This window comes from Zootoca vivipara, chromosome 8, assembly GCF_965207765.1.
Source record: "Zootoca vivipara chromosome 8, rZooViv2.hap1.1, whole genome shotgun sequence".
NCBI classification, from domain to species: domain Eukaryota; kingdom Metazoa; phylum Chordata; class Lepidosauria; order Squamata; family Lacertidae; genus Zootoca; species Zootoca vivipara.
In genome coordinates this window covers 63,459,824-63,481,389 of record NC_142591.1, presented here as the reverse complement: position 1 = coordinate 63,481,389, position 21,566 = coordinate 63,459,824, and the positions used below count along the sequence as shown (strand labels likewise).

General features: G+C 42.0%; 1 protein-coding gene across 3 annotated transcripts in view; it reads left to right on the top strand.

The window, feature by feature from the left end:
• Positions 1-18,609, top strand: part of CDH17 (cadherin 17) — a 30,487-nt gene extending 11,878 nt beyond the window's left edge. For 2 of the 3 annotated variants that reach the window (XM_035125733.3, XM_035125735.3), the window contains 14 exons: positions 425-583; positions 3,054-3,253; positions 3,564-3,698; positions 4,660-4,813; positions 5,897-6,112; positions 7,900-7,976; positions 8,590-8,781; positions 9,850-10,094; positions 11,087-11,217; positions 12,844-13,074; positions 14,461-14,577; positions 14,679-14,792; positions 16,356-16,461; positions 16,620-18,609. In XM_035125733.3, coding sequence (XP_034981624.3) covers positions 425-583; positions 3,054-3,253; positions 3,564-3,698; positions 4,660-4,813; positions 5,897-6,112; positions 7,900-7,976; positions 8,590-8,781; positions 9,850-10,094; positions 11,087-11,217; positions 12,844-13,074; positions 14,461-14,577; positions 14,679-14,792; positions 16,356-16,461; positions 16,620-16,638 — 2,096 coding nt within the window. In that variant the 3' untranslated portion in view covers positions 16,639-18,609. Of the gene's footprint in view, positions 1-424; positions 584-3,053; positions 3,254-3,563; positions 3,699-4,659; positions 4,814-5,896; positions 6,113-7,899; positions 7,977-8,589; positions 8,782-9,849; positions 10,095-11,086; positions 11,218-12,843; positions 13,075-14,460; positions 14,578-14,678; positions 14,793-16,355 lie in introns of all 3 variants that reach the window. The other variant, XM_088675697.1, reaches the window with a different exon arrangement.
• Positions 18,610-21,566: the final 2,957 nt, after the last annotated feature.

Genomic DNA, 21,566 nt, shown 5'->3' with positions numbered 1-21,566 from the left:
TATTGTGCCTGCCTGATATGCAGATACCAGATTGCCTATTGCCATTCTCTTAATAGAATAAAAATCAGCCACTTTTGTCTTTGTTCGTGGTATATGTTTATTTATTGTTAGATATGCTTATTCCATGCTGAGGTAATAAAAAAAATAAATTTCCAAATAAATAAGCCCAGAAAGTTAAAAATCCCAATGTGAAAGGTCACTATCATATTTTTACCTGGAGTGCTAGAATGCCAAGAAGATCTATTGATCTTTCTATTTTATAAACCAGGAACTTTGCTGTTTATTGTTCTGAAAACATTGCCTGGTTCCTTTAAACTAAGAAATTGTGGATTACAGTACTGCCAGCGGTTCTTCTTCAGTGGAGAATGGTACCTTCTGTCCGTCTTTTTGATATGTCTTTCTTTTTCTTTTTACACCCATACAGGAAAGCCTTTCACATACGTCACTGCTACTGATCGCGATGACCCCACCACTCCTCATGCGCAACTGAGCTACAGCATTAGCAAACATTTCCCTGACCCTTATCAAACGATGCTTTTCCAGATTAACAATGTCACTGGAGCAATTTCCACAACAGCTGCTGGTAGGCAAGACTACTTGTGGAACCAAGTTCCAAACAACTAAGCTTGAAAAATGGGACCAACCATTGTTAATAATATAAGGTGGTCACATCTAACCCCCCCCCCCCATTTCTGAACTACTTAGATTTGTGGGGAAGAAGCAGCTTTGCAAAAGTGCCTTGAATTTCTGAGTGAATGCCTAGTACAACCAATAGCAAAACACCCTATATGTCTTAGTGAATGTGAGATCAGGTTCTATGCTACTTTTGTTAGCATAGATGAAGGGTAGAAGCCAGAACAAGACATAGACCCCCAGGCATTGGCTCCATATAAATATACAGTGGTACCTTGGATTTCGAACTTGATCCGTTCCGGAAGTTGGTTCTTAAACTGAAACTGTTCTTAAACTGAGGTGCGTTTTCCCTGATGAGGCCTCCCACCATTTGAATTCTGTTCTTAGACTGAGGTAAAGTTCGCAAACCGGGACACTACTTCCAGTTTTGCAGAGTTCATAAACCGAATCGTTCGTAAACAGGACAGTTTTTAAACCGAGGTACCACTGTACTGTTAAGTCTGTGTGTAAACTATGGCTTGCAAAATTGGACATAAATTTAGGAATATGCATTCCCTCCCTCCCTTTATTGAATTAAGTTCCTCCTCCCTTCCTTTGCCAGTTTTAGCTATGGTTTAGTCTTACATGTGCAGCAATGTAGGCGATTACATTTAAGACCCTTTATGTTTGGGTACTAGATTACTTGCAAGACTACCATTCCTCGTATATGAACCTGACTTCTTGTTGAAGACATAAACACAGGCTCTCTTAGATGTTCCAGCTATCTCAGTGGTCTGTCTTGTCAGGATCAATGAAAGAAAATCTTATCAGAAGTCGTATCAAGGCTTTGGACATCTCTCCTGAATAATGATGGTCTTGCCTCAACTCCTACAATCTTCTGCCATATGTTAAGATCTTTCTTGTTTTAGTAAGGCTACATGTCCAACCTAGTTTTAGGGCGCAATCCTAATTTCTCCGTACTCCTGCTGATGGGGTTTTGCAGAGCAGTATGGCCATGTGGCCAGGTTTGGCAGCTGGCAAGACACCAGCTGAACCAGGATTGCAGGGCAGAGGGACACAGTGGGCATAACAGAGGGTTTGGATTGTGCCGCCTATGACAATTCTTTTATTGCTGTTTCTACGGAATATTCTTTGCTCCAAATAATAATAATAATCTCACTGTTTCAAACTGAAGTGTGCTGTCAGTTTGGACCTTATTGTTTTCCGTTTATGCTAGGAAGCATCTTGGACTATTTTGTAGGAGAGGCATGATATAATTGTTTTAAATTAGAGGAACGTATACACTAGGCATATATGGGATGCGGGTGGTGCTGTGGGTTAAACCACAGAGCCTAGGGCTTGCCGATCAGAAGGTCGGCGGTTCGAATCCCCTGACGGGGTGAGCCCCTGTTGCTCGGTCCCAGCTCCTGCCAACCTAGCAGTTAGAAAGCACGGCAAAGTGCAAGTAGATAAATAGGTACCGTACCGCTATAGCGGGAAGGTAAACGGCGTTTCCGTGTTCTGCTCTGGTTCGCCAGAAGCGGCTTTGTCATGCTGGCCACATGACCTGGGAGCTGTACGTCGGCTCCCTCGGCCAGTAACGTGAGATGAGCGCCGCAACCCCAGTGTCGGTCACGACTGGACCTAATGGTCAGGGGTCCCTTTACCTTTATACACCAGGCATAGGGAAACTTGGCCATCCAGATGTTTTGGGACTACAATTCCCATCATCCCTGACCACTGGTCCTGTTAGCTAGGGATGATGGGAGTTGTAGTCCCAAAACATCTGGTGGACCGAGTTTGCCTATGCCTGGTATACACCAATGAAGGGCACGAGGGAGGAATTCATTCTAGAGAGAAGAAAAGAAGGGGAGGCATGTGAATTTTTAGTGACAGGTGAACCATGGTTTTCAAGGAATGAGTATCATGGTTTTGCTAGAAAGCAAAGGGGGAGATAGAGAAAGAAATCTAAAGGAGACATTATGATAGCTGCTGTTGATGTGCATGTAACCCAGTTAACCAGCACTACAAAATACTTGTGTTTTCCCCCAGGAGTAATGGGTTCAGTACCTGTCAACAGTAGTGATGTGATTATGACATTTACGTGAGCTGCCAAAAAGATAGCCATGATTAAGGCTGCCAAGCAGTGCTTTTTTCTGGGGGGACGCAGGGGTGCGCATACCCCTAAACATTTGGTGAAGTTTGGCTTCATTGAGGGGCAGTATTTCAATATGAGTAGGAAAATGAGAGTACCCCTAAACATTTTTTAAAGAAAAAAAGCACTGCTTCCAAGTGAAGGGAGGGGGAATTTTCTCTGGGTGAAAAAATGCATGTAATTATTTGCAACCTTTGCAATGTTACATTTGCAGAGGGCTTTTGTCAAGAGAGAATGTTGGTGCCAGTTCAATAATTGTTTCGTTTATTCTCTGTTTGATTTCCAGGAGCTAAGTATTTGAATCCAGCAGATGGGATCAATTACACCATCGCTGTAAGAGTAAAAGATATGGCAGGACAGTCAGAGAATTCCTTCCCCAGCGATGCTGACGTGATTGTCACCGTGTTGGAAAACCTCTGGAAGTCTCCTCCACTAGTAAAGCTCAAGGAGAATTCCACAGAGCCCCACCCCATGAGAATCACTCAGGTAAGATATGGCAATCGCCAACAAGCCCAGGAATCAAATCTACCATCCAAAGTCTGGTTTTCAATTTCCCAGGGAAAACCTTTTTAAACAAAAATGCCTCCAGTAGGCACCTAGCTATCATGATACTAGGCACCAGCCTTGATTCCAGAGGGCCGGAGTTGCAACACTAAAAGCCCAGTTTCTAGTACAAGCTAAGCACCCCTTTGGGGCATGTGGTACTCTCAGCAGTGCCCATCTGAGGACTGAAGTTGCTAGGCATGAATATATGGAGGATTAAAACCTGCTGTTTTACTCTTCTTTGAAATGATAGGTACAGTGGAATGATCCAGGTGCAAAATATGAAATCCGGCAAAAGGAAAACCCTCCCACTAAACTCCCATTTATGGTTGACCAGAACGGGATTGTCTATGTAACTGAACCACTAGACAGAGAAGTAAAAGATGCAGTAAGTATGTGGATAAGGGCTGTCAATATACTTTTAAAGATGGAGGAAGCTAAATGATTGTAGGCATGTCACTATTGCTACTCCCAATGTTGATCTGGTTTCTTTTTTTCTGTTTGCATTGGCTGCACACTGAAATCAGGGGTGGAGAATTGGTTGACATGCACCTACTTTTGGACTCCAACTCCAAATAGCCTCTGGGTAGATCCATGCCACACATTTAAAGCACATCCGATGCACATTTACAGCACATGACTTCCCCTAAAGAATTCTGGGAACTGTAGTTTATTATGGGTGCTAGGAATTGTAGCACTGTGAAGGAAACTACAGTTCCCAGGATACTTTCAGGAGATTCATATGCTTTACTTGTGCTCTGAATCCAAGGTGTGGATCTGCCACTGGCCACCACAATCGATGGTTACGTAGCAATGATAGGAATTGTAGTCCAGTCACATCTGGAGGGCCAAAGGTTAGGATGAATAAATCTGACAATTTTTGTTTCTTTCATTCCCCCTAACCTTAAATTGCATCCATTTCTGCATCAGTTTACCACTTTTTAAAAGAAAAAAACCCCATGAAATTGTGTAAACATGTTTGTATGCATTTCCACTAACGTACAGATTTTTGCAAGCAATTTCTCCTAATATAGTGCATTTTTATAATACATTTCCTAATATGCTGCACATTATTTTCACTGTCATTTAAACTGTGCCTTTTTGTGCACAATTTCCCCTAACGTGTGCTTTTTCTGTACTCATTTTTTTTCTTGCATGGAGAAACTGCAGCACAAATTTTCAAGGACTCACATATTGATTTGGAGAGTACGAATTTGGTAGATTTGCATTCAGATGCAAATGGAACCAATCCCCCCCCCCTTCTATCCAGAACTACATATCTGCCTTTGCAGGACTAAAATCAACACTCACTGTTGTTGCAATTCCTAATCATAATATTCCCATTTTAGTATTCCTTTTACGTGCTTGCAAAAGATAAAGATGAAGACATCTCACTGTCCTATCCACTGACCATTAACGTCACAGTTGAAGACATCAATGATAACCCTCCCACGTGTGACAAAACTTTGACTATATTTGAAGTTCAGGACAACGAACCTGTAGGTAAGGAAACACGACAGAAATTTACCAGATAGCTGAAACCAGTGTCAACCTTAATCACACCACGAGGGTGCGAGGGTTATAATAGCTACACATTGGAAAAGTGAATATATACCCACTAGATCGGACTGGATATTAAAACTGACAGTATATGCGCAGCTAGACTACCTATCAAAAAAGATTAAAGATAAATCCGAACAGGAGTTTGTCTTTGTTTTAAGGAATATTTAAAGAGTAATTGCTGCAATCTGAAAACGGTAACAGCCTTTGAGTAATTTCTGTAGACACTGAATATAGAAGGAAAATCAATAGAAAAGACAATGTTGTAAATAAAAGAAAAATAGATAATAAAGGCAATAAGTTTATTAATATAAAACGGAAGAGAGGGGAAGTCATTTATGAAGAATATTATGATTTTTAAATTACACCTTCCTTCCTTCCTTCCTTCCTTCCTTCCTTCCTTTCTTTCTTTCTTTCTTTCTTTCTTTCTTTCTTTCTTTCTTTCTTTCTTTCTTTCTTTCTTTCTTTCTTCTTGTGTACAATAATATTTGTTGCCTTAAGAATGATGGCAATAATTACGAATACATCTTGAAAACAAAGAATATGTATATTTGTAAGATATAAAGCTATGATGTAAAGATATAATTGTGAGCAATAAAGGGGGGAAAAGAAAGAAAGAAACCAGCGCCAACTTTAATCGCAGTGCCAATTAAATGTGAGCAAAGGTACAATCATTTTGAATTTGGACAGTTGTGCCTCTGATATATTTTGCAGTGCATCAGTCCCTTGCCTGCAGGCCTGTACTACTTACTAGCAGCTGTGCGAATAGTGGGATCATTTCAGACTCTTTGTTCTACATTATTTAAAATATTGTCTTTCAATTGCTTGGGATTGGTTCCTGAAATATTTTCACGAGCACTGCAAAGTCTGTAATCCTGCACATCCTTTATTTGGGAGTTAACCCCACTGAACTCAATGGGGCTTACTTCTGAGTAGACACAGGCTCACGCCACAACGTGTTTTGTTTTCATTTGCCTTGTGTTCCTTTGCTGCTTGACTAATTTTGACTTTCTTTGCCACCACCAGGGAATTTCATAGGAACTTTTCATGCTTCGGACAGAGACCAGGAAAACACTTTAAACTCCCGCCTATACTACAACATTGTGGATCAGAGCCCCAAAGTGCCTTCTGATAATATGTTTCGCATCGAACATGGAACTGGGACGATCAACTTACTTACCTCTGCCTTAAACAAGGAGCAAGTCTCTAACTACTCTTTGAAGGTGGAGGTGACAGATTCAGGTTGGTATTGCATGCCAAGGCCCTGTCACCCGCAGTTCCCTAATGGGTAATAAACTCGCGGACATGAGTATTTAGGTTTATGGGTTCAAATAGGCCACAACTTTATGGGTTACAGATGTGAGCAGTTTGCCTTAGGCACAGGGTAAAGCCAGTCTATACACAGTGGTACCTCTACTTACGAATAACTCTACTTACGAATGTTTCTACTTACGAATGGAGCTCCGCCTGCCATCTTGGATGCAGTTTAGATTTTTTCTACTTACGAATGTTTAGATAGGATTTTTTCTGCTTACGAATTTTTTCTCCCAATGCATTCCTATGGGATTCGACTTACAATTTTTTTCTACTTACAAATGTGTGTTCGGAACGCATTAAATTCGTAAGTAGAGGTACCACTGTATCTTGACTCCTGCCTATCTGCAGGGATTCCATCTAAGGGTAAACCACCACTAGGGGGAGTCCTGTGACGTACATCAAATAGGGGAACCCCAAGGGGTCCCCATTGGGGTTGTGGCATGGCCCTAGCCCATGTCTGGGCATTGGACAAAATCCACACCCACCCACTCACCCAGATCCCTTTAACAAGATACCCTTATTGAGGAGGGGCAGGCGGAGGCTACAACTTCCCCTCCATCCAAACAAAGGCTTACCCAATGCCTAACCTCACAAAGTTGTGACGATTGCTTCTAGGTACGTAGGTGAAAACCAAATGGTTGGTGCCAATTTGCCAGGTGGAAAAAATTCCTACCCGGCCCCAACAATATGGTGGCTGACTTTTGTCCATCACCCATAGATTTCCACTCTGACTCCCTCCTCCTCCTCTTCTTCTTCTTCACCACATTTTTATTGGTTTTTAAACACCACCAATAAAACGGCATTATCATGTTGGCAGTTTTATTTTCAGTTCCTTTCCTAATAATCCCTCACATGGAATTTGTCATTCCAAAGATTAAAAACAACAACAACAACAAACCAGAAAGTTCCCATCATTAAAACAACACAGTCAGCAGCAAAATAGAATAATAGAATAACCTTCTTGAATATCAAAATAGGCCTGAGTAGGTGAAAATATAAGAAAAAGACCTACTGGAACTCAGTGACTTGAAAAAAGAAGAAAGATAATAATAGATTATGGAATAAGATCTGGACTATATTGAAAAGAATTGCAGTGTCTATAAGAGGACTAGGTCTTCTGAGTCTGAAGCATGGGAAGTCGATAAATTTGTATAATTTGGCAGAGGATTTGGATTAATTGTTTAATTGATATTTGCATAATCTGAAAATGGATTAGATATTTAAATTGGAAAATTTAATAAAAATGTTTATTAAAAAAGAAAAGAAAAAGAAAAAGACCTATTGGATCAGGCCAACGGCCCATCCAGCCCAGCTCCCAGTTCTCCCATGGGAATCCTGAACACAGCAACAGTCGCTCCACTGGCATTCAAAGGTATACTGCCCCTGGCAATGGAAGTAGACCATAGCCATCATGGCCAGTACCCATAAATGAGTTCTTAAATGTGCTCAAAACAACCAACTGATGAGGCTTTTGGGGAGTGTGTTCCACTTAGTGCTACAGCTTGAAAAGCTCATCTCTGAGATTCCTAGCTGGCTATTCATCTGACTGCTGTATTGCTAGTCGGGTCTCCTCTGATGATCACAAAGAATGATTTGGCTGGCCTGTAACAGCAGAGGCAGCCTGCTTGAAGTATTCAATTGAAATTTTTGAGAACCCTTGTTCTACATAGAGCAGCCTTGGGCATGATCCTGTCCTGTTCTTTTGCCAACAGTATTCCGAACACTGTGCAACGTACAGATCAATGTCATCGATACCAACGATCAGATTCCAATCTTTGAAAAATCGGATGTGAGTATTCTTTTAACTGGTTTTGCTTTTGTAGTAGCTAGAAAATGCCTCTCACTCAATCAGGGATCTTGGGACTCTACAGAGCGGCAGATGTGTTGTAAAATACAATGTACAAATGTGACACTAGAGGGCAACAGTGAGCTATGCAAAATTCAATGTATTTTTCAAAACTTTTTTTTGACAAAAAGCATTTTCACAGCGTTTTTTAATATGTGTGTAGATTCCACCTTGATCCAATTGCCCCCCTGACAAAGAAAATACGATATTGATGTAGAAGCAGGTTTTTGCATATGTAGTTTCAGTTATGGTAGATATAAAACCATAGTGTTGGGCGGACTGTGGTAATACAGAGCCTTGAGTGAGGACATAATTTGGCACCCTCTCCCCTCTTGCCTTCCATGCACATGTTGCAAGTGTACTACGTCATAGTTTTGCATTGGCTCGGAACCCATCCCCACGGCCCTAAACCAGGCGTTGGTTGGATGTGGCCCTTGTAGATGAGGGAGAGCCCACTGTCCACCTTTGTAACTGGTTCCATTATCAAGCTATTTCTATCATTAGGAAGTTTCTCTTAATCTGTTCCGGTTGTTGTTATTTCTTCTTTTCTCTTTAGTATGGCTCTCTGACGCTTCCGGAAGACGTACCACTAGGAACAGTAATACAGGCAATCCAAGCCACAGATGCTGATGAACCCTTCACTGGAAGCTCTCAGATTGTGTACACAATCAATAAGGGAGACCCCAACAACACTTTTATAATAGTGACAGATCCAAAAACAAACAGAGGATATGTTAAAATTAATAAGGTGAATAAATTTTGTTTCTTTCCCTGATGGATCATGAGTAAAGAAAGCTTAAGTGAGGTGGGCTTAAGAACTTGGTCATCCATTGAGATAAATGGAGGATACTCTTCTTAGCTACCCCACCTACGGAAATTAAGCAAGCTGTGACCAAGGGCTGGGCCTTCTCTGTATTGGCAGCAAGACCATGGAATGCTCTTCTCAGAGTTGTGTACCTGACATCGTTTTTTAAAAAAATCTATTGGTGGGAATGAACCTGTTGTTCTCCAAATGTTGCAAGACCACGATTCCCACCACCCTGACCTTTGGCCATGCCGATTGGAGCCAATGGGAGCTGGAGTCCTACAACAGTTGGAGGGCTATTCCTGCTATACCACATGCCAAAAACTGATACAACACTGGTAATAATGCCACTGAGGATGTTCTGAGCTAAATTTCCTCCATACTGAGCAGCCATAGGGATTAGAGAACAGCTTTCAAGGTAGAGGTGTGACTTTCAAGAGTGCTTGTTTGCTCCCCCAACTCTATTTTTTTAAAAAAAATAATAAGCCCTACAATGATGAAAGACTGCTGCATATTCAGGGAATGGAGATCAGTACAGTTTGTGGTCTCTTGCCACAGGTCTCATCCGCAACATACATTTGAAGTGCATTTAAAGCACAGGGCTTCCCCCAAAGGTTCCTGGGAACTGTAGGCAACCCGTCACAGAGTTACAATACCCAGCATCCTTAACAAACTACACTTCCCAAGGTTCTTTGGGGCAGGCATGTGTTTTAAACATAGGGTGTGAATGTGACCAAGATTCATTATTTGTTCATCTAGTTTTTCCTGATACACCTAAACATTAGGAAGAACTTCCTGACAGTAAGAGCTGTTTGGCAGTGGAATTTGCTGCCAAGGAGTGTGGTGGAGTCTCCTTTGGAGGTCTTTAAGCAGAGGCTTGACAGGCATATGTCAAGAATGCTTTGATTGTGTTTCCTGCTTGGCAGGGGGTTGGACTGGATGGCCCTTGTGGTCTCTTCCAACTCTATGATTCTATGATTCTAACTGGCTATTCTCTCCCTGCTTCCCTAGGCTCTTGACTTTGAAACGACTAATGTGTATAACCTCACCATCCACGCCACAAATCCTGAACCTCTTGTGACTGGGGTACAGTACAATTTAAGCTCTGTTGCTTACTTGAGAGTCATAGTTACTAATGTGGAAGAAGCACCAGTTTTTCTCAAAACCATTCATACAGTGGATATAGTTGAAAATGCTACTATAGGTTCTTTTTTGACAACGGCGACAGCCTTTGATCCAGAGGGTGACTCAATAAGGTAAAGATGATTTTCTCTCTAAACTTAATCATGGTCAAAGTAGACTTTACGTTAAACATATTGTTGAATTAAGGTGGCCAGCTGCAACAGAGAGCGGGATTCCTGCAGCTTTAAAGGTTGTGTAGAAGAGGGGATTTCAGGGGGAAAGAAGATAAACATTTCTCTGGAAGATGGACACTCAGGGCTTGCAACTGTGTAGACATTATCTTTTTGCCCAGGCTTTCCCTGACCCATAAGATCGGACTCTGCTTTGATCTGTTCGAATTCCCTTAATACATATTCGTATTTTTTTCTGTATTGTTTCATATCCCGCAGAATTATAATACAACCTTGAAGCGGGTTTCAAAAAAGCTACATTTAAATTATCAACAAAAGACAGAAACAGGTTTTTAAAGACATTAACAAGATAATTAAAATCAGTAGTAAGCTAAAAAAAAGGAGATTAAAACTCATGTCAACATTCCATCCAGATTGGCTTGCCTAAACAAAACTGTTTTAAGTTGATATCGAAAATAGTGCTGTGAAGGCTCCCAGTTGATGTCAGTAGACCAGCAGTTCTAAAGTGTAGTTTCTGCCGCACTAAAATATCAATTTCTTAAAAGAGCAGAAACAAGTAATATGTGGCACATACTGGGTAAGGCAATCCTGTAAGTAAACTGGCCCCAAGCTGTTAACGGCTTAATATACAAATAGTGACACCTTGAGCTTAACCCAGTCTTTATTTTCATGTGCTTCTATACTACTGATTTTATGTTGTATTTTCGTTTTAGTGATACTGTTTTTATGTCAATTACTCAGGGAGTTGTGACCAATAGGTGTGGCTCCTCTTCCTTTCTTTGCATTACAGGGAGGGGGAGTGAGTCAATAGCGCTATAGTGTCTATGCAACTGTTTTGATAGGACAATCCTGCATCTGTAACCAGCTATCAGTGAAAGCACATCAGGCTTTATGAATAAGCTGGGTTCTTATATCTTGACCTTCTTCTTGCAAAGGTACACACTGCAAAGCGATGGCAGGAACTGGCTGCGGATTGACCCTCTCAATGGCACAATATATACTGCTGCCCCGCTGGACCGGGAAGCTCAGCGTACCTACACGGTGCAAATAGTCGCAACTGAGCAAAGTAAGAAAAGAGAAGAGAAAGGAAGCGACTCCCAAATTAGCGGTGACCCAGGACAAAGTGCCCCCCTGGCAGGCCCATCCTACATTGGTGCCCCTCCCCTTGCATATTGGGTGTCAATGGCACCACCATTAAGTATTTCATACAGTTCCCTTGACTGATGTTACGTTAAGCACTATGGGGTTTTTAAAAGGATAGCTTACAGCTCTCTGGTACAGAAGGCAGATGTTGGTGCCAGTTGGCTACATGCAAAGCCTGGATAGATTTTTAGGTGTTTATAATTCCCCAATGCAGAAGTTTCATGCCCTCAAGAAAACATGTTGGATAGAATGGAGAAGATGGAGGAGTCTAAATCTCCCTCACTTATTTTCTTCTTCTTCTGCAGTATCAACTAGCAATCTGAAGAAGTGTGCATGCACACGAAAGCTCATACCAAAATATAAACTTAGTTGGTCTTTAAGGTGCTACTGAAGGAATTTTTTTATTTTGCTTCGACTCAGACCAACACGGCTACCTACCTGTAACTAGAACTAGCAATCTGTTCACCATTATTTTAAATGCAGAGAGGCTGGCACATACTATAGTCATGCATCCAGGGCCGTCTTTACCCGGGGGTGCAAGGGGTGCAGGGCACTCGGGCGCTGAATTCGGGGGGGGGGGTGCCAGGCACCCGTCGCTGAATCCGCCTAAGCTCTTAACTTTCTACCTGTTATGAAATAATAAATAATTTTGATCAAGCTAGAAAAACAAAATACATATATACCTAGGTATTACCGAAATGTATACCGACTGTACTGTTTCACTAAAGGACTTTTGTGCACATTTACCAAAGACGCGCCACGCCAGTGGCAGTGCTTTTCATTCACAACGGCACATTTTATTTCCATCACTTACAGTTTGGGCTGCATTGGCAAAGGCGGTGTGCGAGAGGGCAGAGGAGCGAGCGAGCGAGAAGAGGACAAAGCGGCCTGTGGTGCGCCCGAGGTGGTAGCGTGGGAAAGCATGCACAGGTGCTGTGGGGTTGCCGCTGCCACCGCCACCGCCCATCACCACCCCACTCCCTGCCAAGCAGCCATTGCTGGGCACATCGCGTGGCACCCACTTGGTGCCAGAATGGTGCTCATAGCCATAGCAACAACTCAACGTGGCTGCAGAGAGAGCGCAAGGCCCGGCTGTCTGGCTGGCAGAGCGCGGGAGATGGTGGGTAGTGTGAAGGAGGGGGAAGCAGCAGCAGCTTCAGGTTTCTCACGACATCCTCCTCTTAGCGGCCGCCACAGAGCACACCATTGTAAATAAATGAGCAAATAATAAACTTGGTTTCTTTTTCCTCCCTTCTTTCATAAACAAGAGATAAGGCATAAGCGTGGTGCCTGACATAAGCATAATAAAAGTAAATTTGGGGGTGCTGGGCGGATCTTTGCACCCCGGCGGCGCATGTGCTAAAGACGGCCCTGCATGCATCCACAGGAGAACCTAACAAATGATGCTCCCAAGTGCCACTGCTGGCATTTCACAAGTGTTGGCATGCTGAACACCCCCTCCCACTCAGTGGCAGAGAGCCTCTGAAACTTTGGAGAGCTCCTGCCCACCAGTGTGGGATATTGTTTCACGCTCTGCTCAACTCCACAGCTAAAGCATCTCGAAGCTCCACAGCACAGCTGAAACTGAACCTGAAAGATGTGAACGACAACCCTCCGAGGCTAGACAAGAACTTTGTGTTCTTCTGCCACCCTCTCCAAGGAAACGAGAAAAAGAAGATCGAAGTTTCCGATCCGGATGAACATTCATATGTTCAGAGATTCACTTATTCCCTTGTTGGTGCAGATGCAACACAGAACTGGAATATTTCTAAACCTGATGGTAAGTTTTTGATCAGTTCCATGGCAAATGCAGCCCCAATGCGACCAAGCTATCCGTTTTGGCCTTTTTATGGGACTCGGAGTTAATTACATATTTATTTTCAGAGATGGGGAAACTCTGACCTTCCAGGGGTTGTTGAACTCCAACTCCCATCATCCCTAACATTAGCCCATGCAAGCTGGGGCTTATGGGAGCTGGAGTCCAACAATATCTGGAGGGCTTCAGGTCTGCATCTCTTCTTCACAGGTTATCTGTTATTTTTAAACTGTTAAATATTGATGCGTTTGGGTTTGGATTCCTGCCTATTGTAGAGACACGATAAATGCAGTCACATTTCTTATTCGTGACACAAGGATTCTTGTCTTAGTTTTCCTGATTATAATGCTACCACTTCTATCCTGGAATCTAATGTTCCTTTATGGAACTGTGGTTTTTTGATCAGTATACTGCCATGCCATACTAGATTTTTAAACATCATGTGATATCACAATGCAAAACTGCCATGATTTTCTGGGTTGTAAGAATCCCCCCCCCCCCCTGGAAGCCAGTAACATGGAAATGAGCACTAAACTTCCTCTAGATTCTGCTAGTTTTCTGGAGGTGGCTTTTATGTCATATGAGAGATCACATAAAATGTAGAAGCTATCTGGTAAGGAAACTTCGGGGAAACTCTGGAACAGAGCATGAATCTGCACCTGCAGCTGAGATTCAGGTAACAGGCTTGACCCAGCCCAAGCATAGCTGTCAAGTTCTCCCTTTTTTATAAGGGAAATTCCTTTATGCTGAATAGGCTTCCTCGTGAGAAAAGGGAAAACTTGACAGCTATGAGCCCAAGTCCCATGGATTTCCACTGAGTTAAACACATGCTTACAATTGCCATTTAAATCAAGGGGACAATGTGGATCCAATCATTTGCTTGGATTGCCCCCCCCCCCTTGAATTCCATTTTACAGATCTTCCTTTTTTACTTATTTATTACCAGATAGACAAATAACACTCTCAGTTCTCTGAGTGCTGGTCCTTATGTAGCCATAATGGCAGTACCCAAAAGAGACATATAAGTGAGCTTAAGGGTACCCTAGGTTTTGCGGAAGTCTAAAAAATATTTAAGGGGAGGGGAACTCTGATTTGTTGGGTGAGGATTCCTGAAACAGACCAATGAGGACTGATGGCCCTCAGTGGATACTGAATGCTGACTGACAATTGGTGTGTGTGTGTTTGTGTGTAAAACTGTGTGGGAGGAGGAATGGAGTACTATTGACAAGCGCATGGCTGGCTGGCTGGGTGAAACGCCACACGCCACAGGTTACACTTGCCCTTATTATTGTTATCACCATCATCTTGCTTTTCTGTTAAAAATTCACCACCCACTGTTTATATTTACAGGCTTACTTGCTTACATTTCCCCAAGGAACATGAAGCTTGAAGAGAAAGACTATTACGTACCATTGAAAATAAATGACAACGGAAGGCCTCCTATGGAAGGAGTTGTTACTCTGAAAGGTGCAGTGAAAATTGTGTCTATGCTCTTTGTTTGTTTTTTCTTCTGGCTCACAGTTATATTTTCTCTTAATGCCTGGGAATTTGTGGTTTTGTCCACACAGTGATACTGTGCAAATGTACAGAGGCAAAGAAATGCTTCCTGGAACTTGATGGAAGTTCACTTCCGACAGTTGGGATGGCAATTGGAATTCTGACCGGTGTATTGCTAGTCATTGGTAAGTGGTTGTTTTAAATGGGCCTAGTGGTGAGAGCAGGGCTGGCAGCAAGAATGGGCAAAGATCTCCATTTCAGATTCTCCCCCCCCCCAATTTTAAGTTCAGCTCTCCACATTTCTGCATCAGCTTGTGATTTCTTTTTAAACGAAAGCCCTCATGAATATTCATTTCCCCAAATATATACATTTTTGTATGGAATGTTGCATAGTTCGATTGTTTTTTATTCTGAACAAAGCATACTGATGATGCTAGACCTCATTGCACTCAACTGGACAGCAGCAGTTGACTGAATTTAAACATCTTGACTGTTTTTGTTTTTTGTTTTTTTAACTTTCCAAAACAAGGCAAAACCCTTGGGGGAATTTTGAAAATAAATTTCAACACTGAAGGAGCCAAGATGACTGATTGGTGAATTTGGCTTTCAAACATGCAAACAAAAACAAAATATATACAGTCATACCTCAGTTTAAGTACGCTTCAGTTTGAGTACTTTCAGTTTAAGTACTCTGCAGACCCGTCTGGAATGGATTAATCCACTTTCCATTACTTTCAGTGGGAAAGTTCACTTCAGGTTAAGAACCAATTGTGTACTTAAACCGAGGTCCCACAGGTCTTTGTGGTTTTTGGAAGCCGTCAACTGTTGGAAGCAAATTGAATAAACCGTTATTTGGATTCATAGGGAAAGGCTATTCAAAAGCATGAATTGGATAAAGCAGGCTGAATTTGCAAAACTTTTGCTGCAAGGGGGACAAACTCTATGAGACACCCCCTCCCATCACATATCGTGCAAACCTAGCTTGGAAATGAAGGCTGCAGTCCACAACTTAGTGGCAGGAAGAAACAGTCACCATGGAATATTTGTAGACCCAACACCATTGCACAGCTAGGAACAGTTGCAACTCTCTCACATTGAAGGAAATCACCACTCACCATCTTTCTTTAAGGATGTAGGCAGGGGCTTGCTCTATCACAACATCTCTAGGGTGCAAGCCCCACCAACTTGAATGGCTTTGAAAGCGAACTAGACTGATTTATGCAGTATAGAGCTATCAATGTATAGACAATACAAAGCCTTGGCCTACAGACTTTAAGAGATCTATAGATAAGAGTTATAGATCTATAGGTTTTCTAGATCTATAAGTCAGGGCATTGCATTTTGGATAAATTAAGATGACAGGTAGCAACCGAGCTTGGCTCCCATTAAAAAGTGGCGCTGCTGCCTTCCCACCACCAACATCACCTGCAGATCTGACCGAGAGGGCAGTGAGTGATGGCATGTGAAAGTTGGCGAAGGACTTTTCTGAGCCTCTGGAGCACTTTGTCCAGTGCCAAACCTGGCTGACTGCTGATGCTGTAAGTGTTCATCAGATCACATTGTTGGGCTGTTATTTTAAACACACATAATAGGAAGTAAGCCCCATCGAACACAGAGGGCCTTAAGAGTAAAAATGTTTTGGATTGTACTGTAAAAACCTGGGCCTGTTTTGCCTGCAAAGTGTTTGCAAAAGCTAATTTTGCTTAAAGTGTGAGATAAGTATCTCCTTTCCCATTTTGTTCCCGCAGGTATCATTTTGGGGATCGTCTTTCTCAAACTGAAACGCAAAAAGGAGTATGAGCTAAAGGCCCAGACAGCAAATGCTGCGAGCCCATCTGAATTGCGGAACTTGACGTAATTGTTTTACCAAAAGGAACAATTCCATTGTGGGGTGTTGTTGTTGTTTTTTTATATTAGTTTTGTTGTTATTATCTGCTCCCATTAATTCCATATTTTCTACTAATCCAAAAATACAATTGTTACCTTTCTTCCCCTCTTCCCCTTTCATCCAGAAATACAGACCTATACTGAGCTTATCAGAGCCCCCAAGTCATTTTGGTGCCAGAAGACTGAACTATGATGCAAGAAGTCTGTTAAATGTTTAGTGTGCATGTTTTTCATTATTTGACTATTAGCTGTGAATAGGACCAGGAGCATGGTGCATAGGAAATGGAGAATGTTTGTGGATGCTCCCCCCAGGATAATTACAGCTTGGGGTGTGTGTGTATTTTTCTTGTGGCTGTGGCTTGGAAAAGGGTTAAATCCATGAGTATGTTAAATGGCTACCAGGCTAGTGCTTAAATACAAGGCTGTGTGATAGGAAGGTTTAAGTCTAAGAAATCTTGTCGCAGTATAGGAAGAACTAATGCCCCAGGAGCCCACATTTATGCTTCTGAGTCTTTAAAACAAAAAAGGAGTGTAATTTTAGCTATTTTCTGTATTTAGCATAGTTACAAGCTTTCTGCCAAGGACAATATTATAACATAACAGACCCACTGATGGAATCATCAGAGAATGTGTCCCATGACTCTGCCTCTTAAAACCTTGTAAGGTTCCTTTATTAAGCACAAAGTCAACACAGGATCTTTGTTCCAATTCCCCCGCAATTCCTATCTTTTGAGCTTTTAGGTAGGACTTCTAGAACTAAAACTATGCACAAATTAACCTGTTACTAATTAGTCTTCATTGTAAATCTAAAGTAAATATATACAGGCGCTTTTGCATCGAACTTTGTAAGACGGCGGAACGCATAGCTGTAGCTAAAGTTGGGGGGGGGGGAATGAGTGTATTTGGTTTCGTAAAGTACAGTACATCTCTGCTATTCATAGAATGTGGAATGTTGACCATAAAAGTGACCTATTAATAATCATGCCACCCCTACGCAGATGGAACAAGTTGAGCAGAGATGTATGCACTTTGCCCTGAAATAAAACAAACATAGAAACTTTGCACCAAAATGGAAGAACTGGGATGGACCAGATTTAGAAGTGACACATGCAAAAGTGACATGGACCAGAAACAGATTGATTTGTTCATTCATTCTTTATGGCCCAGCACAGAATTCATCTTTGGGAGAAATCTCTCTCTCTCTCTCTCTTTTAAAAAAGTAAGTTTCTAGTCCTTTTATTGGGAGAGAAATCTGGACCTGGAAATCTGTTGGATGAAGTACCTGGGAAGCAGCATCTGAGAGAAGGCAGCTTCTCTCAGAGAGAGAACATTAATGGCAAGAACAAACAACTTAAGACGGGCCTGAGAGTTTTTTTAAAAAAGGTTCTTAATCAAAATAATGGACTGTAAATGTCCAATATTCCTCTGAAGTAGGGCAGAAATAACTGCCATTTGTTCCCCCAGCTGAAGAACCTGGCAATAGAAATACATGCATTATTTGACAGTATCTTCTATACAATACGAAGTATTTTTTGAGTATTTGGCAAATACAATGGACAAAATTGTCACTTTTGGTTTCTCTTAAGGTTCTGTTTTTTTTCAAATTCAATTTGCACATTTCTGCAACAGTTTGTTGTTGCAGTTGTTTCCTAAGACACAGTTTATGCAGTTCTGCCCAATACAATGCATTTTTTTTTGTATGTTATCATCACAAATGTGCACATTCATGCCCACTTTCCCCTAACATATACATTCTTGTACGCATTGCTTGTCTGGAGGCTGGACCTGAAAATTTAGGGAAGTGTGAACTTAGGCGGATAGCTGTGCTTCGGTTCACATCATGTTTCAGTAAATGCAGATTTGGTAGGTTCACAATAAAGCCAACTTTCTCCCCCATCCCCACTGGTGAACATGTGACGGAAATATATCATTGTTATTGTTTTGTAATATGTTAAGGGGCATATACATACAAGGTCTTCACCTTTCATCTGTCTTCCTGGAGCTCTAGAACCCTGGAGTGGATTCTGCCACTTTGGATATCCTCAAAAGGTTTTCTTCTGTTTCTATGTTGTTGTTTTCTCATGTAAATCAATAAAATATGTTTTTTTAAAAATATGTTTGCTATTGGTTAACATAGTCTTCTTTATTCGTGGCAGCTTGTTGCCCAGTCTGCTCTAGAGCACTGCTACTTAAAGTGGTGGCCCACGGACTGGTGCTGATCTGTGAGCCACTGGCTGCTGGTCCGCAACAACTCCAGTACAGCCCAGGTTGGGTGGGATGTTTCAAGGCCTAAATATGGTACCAGTCCCTGGCACTTGGAGAAAAGAAATGCCTGTCCACCACATTACAGGAGGGGAGAGTGCTCTTGTGCTCGAATCCTGCTTGCTGGATTCCCACAGCCATCTGATCGTCCTCTGTGAGAACAGGATGCTGGGCTAGATAGGCCATTGACCTGGTCCAGCAGGCTTTTCCTATGTTCTTACATCAGATAGTTGGAGAAGTACTGCTCTAGAGGACTGTACTTCCATTCTTACAATTTTCTCTACTAACTCATTTGAAAGCTCCTTTCTTTTTAGCAACCATTCACGGTCTATGACAATGCATCTCTTGGCTAGCTTTTTAAACCATTCAGAAGGTGTCGGTTATTTTCACGGTCACAGACGGAGCTTAACAAAATTATCTGCTTTCTGTCCTGTACTCATTGCCAGATCCGTCTTGTTGTCTAGCCTGATATCTTTTATTTCCCACAGCTGTCATTATTGTTTCACATCAGCAATTATGAGCAGCACCAGAAAATCCTCAAACCACCCCCTAAATAAACCCCATAGTTCTTTCCAAGTGCCTGAAAGTCCCTTATATAAATATTATCAAAGAATTGCAGACTCCAAAAGAGATACAAAAGAATGTTGTCTCAGAGAGAATTAAAACAAGGGAGAAAATTAAAGTTAGGAAATTTAAAGCCTAGTTGAAAAGCTATAAGACTGGGGCTAGTCACTTTTATTTAAGAGTTGAGATTTGCCCAATAAACAGATGGGTTTACTTCTGAGTAAACTTGATAGGTTATCCCAATTCAGAATGGGTTGTACCTTGTGAACAAGTTATAGCAATCCTTGTCACCGAGATTACCTGATCCTCAAATGATTATTATCAGCTTATGGTAACATGGAGTTGGGCTTGCAGTGTTGTGGGATGCTCTCCCTGCTGAAATATGACAAGTCCCATCAGTATTGGCATTCTGCTGGCTTTTGAAGACATGCATGTTTAGACCGTGGGATAAATCAGCCTCATATAACCAACATGCTTAAGTCTAATTAATGCATGAAAGGGTTAAGACCATAGAGTAAGCTGTGCTGCCAGGCTTAGCTAGGTCACTCCTCCTCACCTTGGGAAGAAGGGTTACCATAGCTGCCAAGTTTTCCCTTTTATCGCGAGGAAGCCTATTCAGCATAAGGGAATTTCCCTTAAAAAAAGGGAGAACTTGGCAGCTATGAGGGTTACTAAACTCATTGTTCTCTCAGTTCCACCATATGAACCCTACCAGTAAGGAGGTCTAAGCTGGGTACTCTAAGCTTAGACCACATGGCTTAAGCAAGCCATTTTTGTGTTTGTACAAAAATAATTTAAAAACATTTACCATTTTGGAACCTAAGTTATACTGCCGTCTTTTCTTGCTGCTGTATGGAAAAACACATGAAACCAAACCATTCTTAACCTACCAAATGTGTATTCCCTTTCTATGAAAAGTGAAGTGGGGAATTTTGGAAGCAACTTAGAAGGGAATATTTTAATAGTCTACAGGTAAGAGCTACTGCGGGGTGCGGGTGGCGCTGTGGGTTAAACCACAGAGCCTAGGGCTTGCCGATCAGAAGGTCGGCGGTTTGAATCCCCACGATGGGGTGAGCGCCCGTTGCTCGGTCCCAGCTCCTGCCAACCTAGCAGTTTGAAAGCACGTCGAAGTGCAAGTAGATAAATAGGTAACACTATAGCTGAAAGGTAAACGCCGTTTCCGTGTGCTGCTCTGATTCGCCAGATGCAGCTTTGTCATGCTGGCTACATGACCTGGAAGCTGTACGCTGGCTCCCTCGGCCAGTAAAGCGAGATGAGCACCGCAACCCCAGAGTCGGACACGACTGGACCAAATGGTCAGGGGTCCCTTTACCTTTTACCTTTACCTTAAGAGCTACCACACTTTATTTTACTGCATATTTTGTGATTTGGGGCTCTCTCACCAAAGAGTACTTGCCCTAAACCTGGATTTAGGCACCCAAAGAATTCTCCTTTTATTTTACCATATCTATTTTTCTTGCAAGCAAAATTTACCAACATAGACACATATTCCTCTGACTTGAACTTCCTGTTTTAACTGCTGTTTTAATTCTTAGGACGTTTTAATGGTTTATTGGTTTAATGGTTTATTGTATGTTTTAATTGCGGAGGATTATTTTAATGTTTGATGAAATAGTTTTACTGTGCATTTTAATTATGTATTGGCTGTGTTTCTATAATTGACTTTATACTTGTAAACTGCTTCGAAGTCAACTTGGCAAGGATGGGGTATATAAATTAAACAACAACATTATTGCTGGCTCAAGGAGCATCCCCAGACATTCCCTTGGAATTCTTCCCTGCAGAAAGTGATGTGGATGGACTAGAATAACCCACTTTCTGTTCTTGTGTAGGAACAGTCTGCCAGGGATGAGGTAGAGGCAGTTGTCAGAAGTGAGTCAGGAGCCAAGGTGTCAAGAAACGACAGGGAACAAAACCCAGAACTGGAGTCACAGGAAAAAAAGCAGAGTCAGAAATACCTTGTTGTTTAAGCCATGGTCCCAACCCTAATAGGAAGCCTTTAAATATAGCCCTTTCTGCCCAAGTGAGGATCAGGGGGAGGATGAGTGGCTAGCCTTGGTGGCAGGACCAGTGCACAAACCGAGAGAATTTCACTCTTACGAAGATGCTCCAAGCTGCGGTTCTGATCAATCATCTCTCAAGGCACACAAATATTGAAGTTCTTGGTTTCATCCCTAGCAGCTCCTGATGTACTCTCTGTCTTGTTCAGGCAGCCTATAGAAAGT